Source organism: Mastomys coucha, unplaced genomic scaffold, assembly GCF_008632895.1.
Source record: "Mastomys coucha isolate ucsf_1 unplaced genomic scaffold, UCSF_Mcou_1 pScaffold21, whole genome shotgun sequence".
NCBI classification, from domain to species: Eukaryota; Metazoa; Chordata; class Mammalia; order Rodentia; family Muridae; genus Mastomys; species Mastomys coucha.
Genome location: NW_022196904.1, coordinates 92,770,949 through 92,777,020, shown reverse-complemented (window position 1 = coordinate 92,777,020; position 6,072 = coordinate 92,770,949). Strand labels below are relative to the sequence as shown.

At 38.9% G+C, this 6,072-nt stretch overlaps 1 protein-coding gene across 1 annotated transcript; it reads right to left on the bottom strand.

Moving 5' to 3' along the window:
• Positions 1 to 4,750: 4,750 nt before the first annotated feature.
• LOC116100732 (olfactory receptor 51I2-like) lies at positions 4,751 to 5,689 on the bottom strand. Its single transcript, XM_031384469.1, has one exon. The coding sequence runs from the start codon at positions 5,687 to 5,689 to the stop codon at positions 4,751 to 4,753; it is 939 nt and encodes a 312-aa protein (XP_031240329.1).
• Between the last annotated feature and the right edge of the window lie 383 nt (positions 5,690 to 6,072).

The window sequence follows — 6,072 nt, the reverse complement described above, 5'->3', positions numbered from 1 at the left end:
TGCATTTGTTGAGTGTCATGTACCCAAGACCAAGTGTGAAGGCTAGACAGGGCACAATCACTCTAGTAGAGTAAATTACAGGTCATGAAAAAAAAATACAGCCTACTTTTATTCTTATCCTTCTTAGGAACTCCTAATCTGAGCTGGAGAGAATGTAAGTAAATGATGAATGTTAGTATGGATTTCAGTGTGTCAGAGGAAGGGAGAAAACAATGTTTGCATTCTTCAGGTTTCCTCATTGCAGGGGGTTTAATAAGTGGGACAGAGATGGAGCACAGTGGGTAAATTGGATGGCTTAGCAAAGAACAAAAGTCATGAGCAACAGTGAGCTGTCCCTATGGATAAAGGCATCATGGACCAGTACGATAATAGATACTTTATTTGATTAAAAACAATATGAACTAACTAGTACCCTCAGAGCTCTCAGGGACTAAACCAACTAGTACACATGGTAGGACTCATGGCTCCAGTTGCATATGTAGCAGAGGATGACCTAATCAGTCATCAGTGGGAGGAGAGGCCCTTCCTTGGTCCTGTGAAGGGGACCAGTGTAGGGGAATGCCAAGGTCAGTAAGCAGGAGAGGGTGGGTGGGTGAGGAGGGCGAGGGGGGAGGGGAAACCAGGAAAAGGGATATCATTTGAAATGTAAATAAAGAAAATATCTAATAAAAAACCCCATGTTCAAATCTTTAGCTTAAATTATTTCCCTCCATATCTTACAGCAAATTATTAAGTTGTTGAATGGTGAAGGATTTAAAAGCTATGTGCCTATGAATTTGAATATTTTCTTAGACATTACCCCCTGAAAAGGAACACTATTAGTTATTATTGTATGAGACTGAATAAGATGCTTTGGGGTCTTTGTAATTTTAACACATGTTCCATACATTTTCTTCCCACTTAAAAACATTCTCCAAGGAAGGATTGTAAGAGGCAGAAAGGTAAAGGAAACCACAAGAAAACCCACAGATCAACTCTCCTAGGTCCATAATGGGCCTGACCGAGGCCTTCTGTACATATGTTACATTTGTCGAGCTTGATTGTCTTGTGGGACCCTAACAGGGGGAGCAGGGGCTGTCTCTGACTCTGTTGTCTGTCTTTGGGACCTCTTCCTCCCACCGGGTTGCCTTGTCTAGCCTTAATAGAAGAGGTGATGTTTAGTCTTACTGCAAGTTAATATGCCATGGCAGGTTGATATCCATGTAGGCTGGTCTTTATTGAAGAGAAACTGAACACGAGTGGATTATATGGGGAGTTGCGGGGTCGGGGGAATTTGAGTAAGGAGATTGTGAAGAGAGGAGAAAGGAGAAACTGTGGTCAGGATATATAACAACAACAACAACAACAACAACAACAACAATCATCTCCAAATATATCATCCTAAGTCTTCAGATATAACCACAGATTACCCAACTGTGGTTAAGATTAAACCACGCATGTGTCCTTTCAAATGTCTCCCAAATAGTCCTGGGAATGTTCATTGAAAATCAGGTTTATTCCAAGACCATGAGTGCTTATTGATAAGTTCAGTGTTTACTTTTTTTCAACCAGGATGTCCCATTTTCTGCTGTTGTTGTTTGTTTGTTTGTGGGTTTTCTTTTTTAGTATTTCCTTAGAAAGCAAGAGAAAAGTGAGAAAATATCTTGTGACCCATTTAGTTTAACTAGGTCATCCATGTGAGCACATTGGAGCGGAACAACATATTATTGCAGTCTGGTGAGGTCATCAGTCAATACATCACTGACGACAATGATCACTCATCCTATCAAATGCATCAGTAACAAAAGCTGAGCAGTAAGGGATATGGATGGGGATAGGACAGAGTTCAGAGAGTGCTCAAGGGAGAGAGTAATCAGAACACATTGTATACATTTATGGCATTGTTGAGTAGCAAAAATACAAACAGAAATAAGAGAAGTAACAAAATTATAGTTAATGGAGAAAAAAGAGGGACAAATTGTAAGAGACATGTAGTATCATGAATTGGAATGATGTAGCCAGTAGAAGGATAAAGACACAAAAGTCAAATACCTATAATCTATCTGTCTATGTCTGTCTGTCTGTCTGTACCTATCTATCTATCTATCTATCTATCTATCTATCTATCTATCTATCTATCTATCTATCTATCTAATGTGTTTATTCATCCAGAAATATTTTTGTTCACTCACCAAGTGTTATTAAGTTTCTGCTATATTCCAGACACTACAGAGACAGACCAGTGCATATGCGTCGTGAGAGAGCAAAAAAAGAGGAAGCCCATGCCTTGCTGGGCTTGAAACAGTCTTGGGCTGACAGACATTAAGACAAATAGTTCATGGATGACTAGTTAAATGAGAGAACAAAGAGGAAAACAAACTGTTAGCAACAGAGAATGGGAAACAGTCCTTGTGGCTACCGGAAGTGACTACAGGTGAATAGAACATTTGAAATCTGGTCAAAAATATTTAAAAGAAAGTTTATTGACGTCTGGTCTATTATGTCACAATGATGTCAGCTCAGTGCAAATTCTTCCGAAGCTTCACATTTCAAATTCTGAGGATTTCTAGTGTGCAGACCTATGCCTTTTGTTCTTCACTTTATTATCTCAATGTATATCTACATTAAATTTTTTGGTGGCATTTAAAATAATATTTTTTTAAAATTTCACTCATTTAAACAACATATCTTAATCATATTTACCCACAATCCTTCCTCTAATTCCCTTCAACTCTCTCCCAGCATATAATCCCTCCCAATTTCTTGTCCTTTTTAAAAATAATAATCCATAAAGTTAATTTGTGAGGTCCATATTTACATGTGAGGAGAAACATTTACTTTTGCACAGACAGCCTAAAAGACCCCCACTTTAAAGGAAAAGTGACTCTCCCAGCCCCACAAGGCATTGATTGCCAATAGCTCTACAGTAAGGGATGGGGACTTAGAAGTTTTCCTTCATTCTACTGTGAGTTCTCCCTCATTCTGCTGTAATTTTAATTGGCTTAATTTTGTACATATTACCATAGCCACTGTGAGTTCATGAGTATGAAATCTATGTCATGTCCAGAAGACAGCAGTTTACAGCACTCTTCCCTGTCTGTGACTCTATCTTCTTTCTGTCCCTCTTTTGTGATGTTTCCTGAGCCAGCACTGGGTTTCATATGGGTGGCCTATCTACTGCTAAGTACTCCTAGTTGTCTATCCTCAGCTATCTTATTAGTTGAGTCTTGCTATAAACCATTTCCCACTGGAAAATAAGCTACTCTGATCAAAGTTGAGAGTAGCGCTGATCTGAAGTGTAAAGATAGATATTTGGAAGAAAACCTGACAACATGACCATTATTAGCAAAACAACAGTCGGTTCTCTTTCAAGTGCCTGTGACCTCTCAAATTGTGGGGTTTGGACCAGGTTAGTACTAAGCCTGAATTTACTCTTGCTGTTGGCCTCAAAATTAGCCAAGGAGTGGTTGGCCACCCCTGTATCCATAAGCTTTAGCAGGCTAAATAACTTATTTTGTAGCATATAGAAGCTTATAAATGTCCAAAATGCTTCACTCTGTCATTAGCCATGTATACTCTCAACTATATAAATTTATGTTTCTAATTGTTCCGAGGTTTGAATAAGTTTTAAATCTATATCTGAATCTGTATCTATATCTTACACAAGTTATGAGGAAAGATAAAATTATGGCAATAAAAGAGATAATCGGGTAACATTTTTGAAAAATCCCAAAGAATGTATGTAAAGTGTTATTTCTGTTTTATCTCTTCTTTACTATCATAGGATTCCCCCAGATAGCCATTATTATTTACAAATTGAATGTGTTTTTTAAAGTAAATAGACAAATTGATTAATTTATCACCATTTTAATATAAAATTTATAATTTCTTGCTTAACTTATGACTACCTGCAAGTTTTAAGCATCATTTTGACTAATATGGAATGCTCCACAATATAGTTAAACCCTAGTTTACTTATTCATCCATTTATGTGTGAGAATAGTTTTGTTGAAAAGTTTTTTCATACAATACATTCCATTTAGGGTTTCTCTCCCTCACCTCCTGCCCGATGCTCCCTACTTCCTCTTTCATTCATCTCCACACCCCTCTTCCTCTTTCATTCATCTCCACACCCCTCTTCCTCTTTCTTTAGAAAATAAACATTCAAACAAACAAAAGGTGCCTAAACAAAACAGAATTTAAAAGAAGAAAAGAGCACTGGATTTTCATTTTAGAAAGATTATATTATTTATTTATTTATTTACTTATTTATCTGCTTACTTATTTTGTGTGTACGTCTGAGCGCTTCTGATTCTTATGAAATGGAAAAGAGGACATTAAAATATTGTCTGGAGCTGGAGTTACAGGTAGCTGAGTGGGTTCTGGCCACCAAACTCTAGTCCCTTGGTAGAGTAGTATGTGTTCTTAACGGATGAGCCATCTACAGACCTATTCTTTTGCTTGACCAAAATGAAATATACTGTCTTGAATATTGCTGGAGAGATTTTTTTTGCATTTAAATATTTGCCATAATAAGGAAACAGACTATAAATCTAGGCCAGGTCTGAGCATCAGAACTGTTGGATAAAGAACATATGAACAAACCATCAAATTTCGATTAACGCACATACTACATGAGAATGTTCTCTATGCATTCATCAACGTGAGATACTTTCAAGTTTTCTAGCATTGTAAACTAATAGCTCTTTTTCTATACTGCTTTTAGTGATATGACTGGGTTTGGGGCCTCTAATTGGTGGGTTAGGGTCTTTTAATATTTTCTTTGAAGAAAGAGTTGTATTAACCCCTGGCGAATCTGCCTGTTCTTAGCACTGTAAATGATTGGATTAAGCATTGGTGGTACCAGAAGATAGATGTTAGCCAGGAGCAGGCGGACAGCAGGTACAGCATGCTTCATGAAGCGATGCACCAGAGCCACGCTGATCATAGGCACATAGTACACAAGAACTGCACACATATGTGACACACAGGTATTGAGAGCTTTTCTCCGCCCCTCCCCAGAGGTAATGTGTAGTACCGTGTACAGGATCAGCACATAAGAGATAACAATGAGCAGTGAGTCCAGCCCAAAAGTGGAAGTCACAATGCAAAGCCCCAGAATGCTATTGGGACGAGTGTCCCCACAGGGCAGCTGGATTAGATCTGAGTGAAGACAATAGGAATGGGAGAGCACGTTGTGGCCACAGAAAGGCAGACGCTTTAGAAGAAAAGGCAGGGGGAACATGAGCAACAGACTCTTCAGTCCAAGTGTAGCACTGGTACCAGCAATGCGGGGCAGAGTCAGGATGGCGGTGTAGCGGAGTGGGTTGTAGATGGCGACAAAACGATCCACAGACATGGCTAGAAGAACTCCTGACTCCATGATGGAAAATGAGTGTATGGAGAACATCTGCAAAAGGCAGGCTTCAAAGCAGATTTTGTTGGCACCAAGCAGAAAGATGCTGAGCACAGTGGGCAGGGTCGAAGCAGAGACACCAAGCTCAGAGAAGGCCAGCATAGCCAGGAACAAGAACATCGGCTGGTGCAGAGAAGTGTTTTTCCTGATCACAGCCAGAATGAGTGTGTTGCCCACAGTGCCTATAATATACGTGAAACAGAATGGGAAGATCAGCCAGGGGTACCATGCTTCCAGACCAGGGAAACCAGTCAGCAGAAAATATTTTGGGGTGAATTGACTGCTGTTGAACATTTTCCTGTGCTTGATATCTGGGACTTAGGTTTGACAGGGCCACAGATATAACCTGATATAAAATGCGGCTTATTGTAGATGAAAAGAGACCAGATTTTCTTTCTTTCTTCTTTTTTCTTCCTTCCTTCTTTCTTTCTCTTTCTTTCTTCCTTCCTTCCTTCCTCCCTTCCTTCCTTCTTCCTTCCTTTCTTTTTTTCTTTGTTATGGTCTACCAATTCATATCTCTCCTACATTATGACCAACACAATGTGACCATCAGTGCAATATAAAATGTGTCGTGATTTGTGAGCAGGTGTGCATATAGAAGACAATATGACAAGAGACTGTACTAATCACAAGTCAATTTGATTTCTCAATGGTGTTTAACTTTCAAGAATGTATTA

Bases quoted from the DNA above. Each gene is read 5' to 3' on its own strand.
- LOC116100732 (XM_031384469.1), bottom strand. From the start codon at position 5,689: ATGTTCAACAGCAGTCAATTCACCCCAAAATATTTTCTGCTGACTGGT.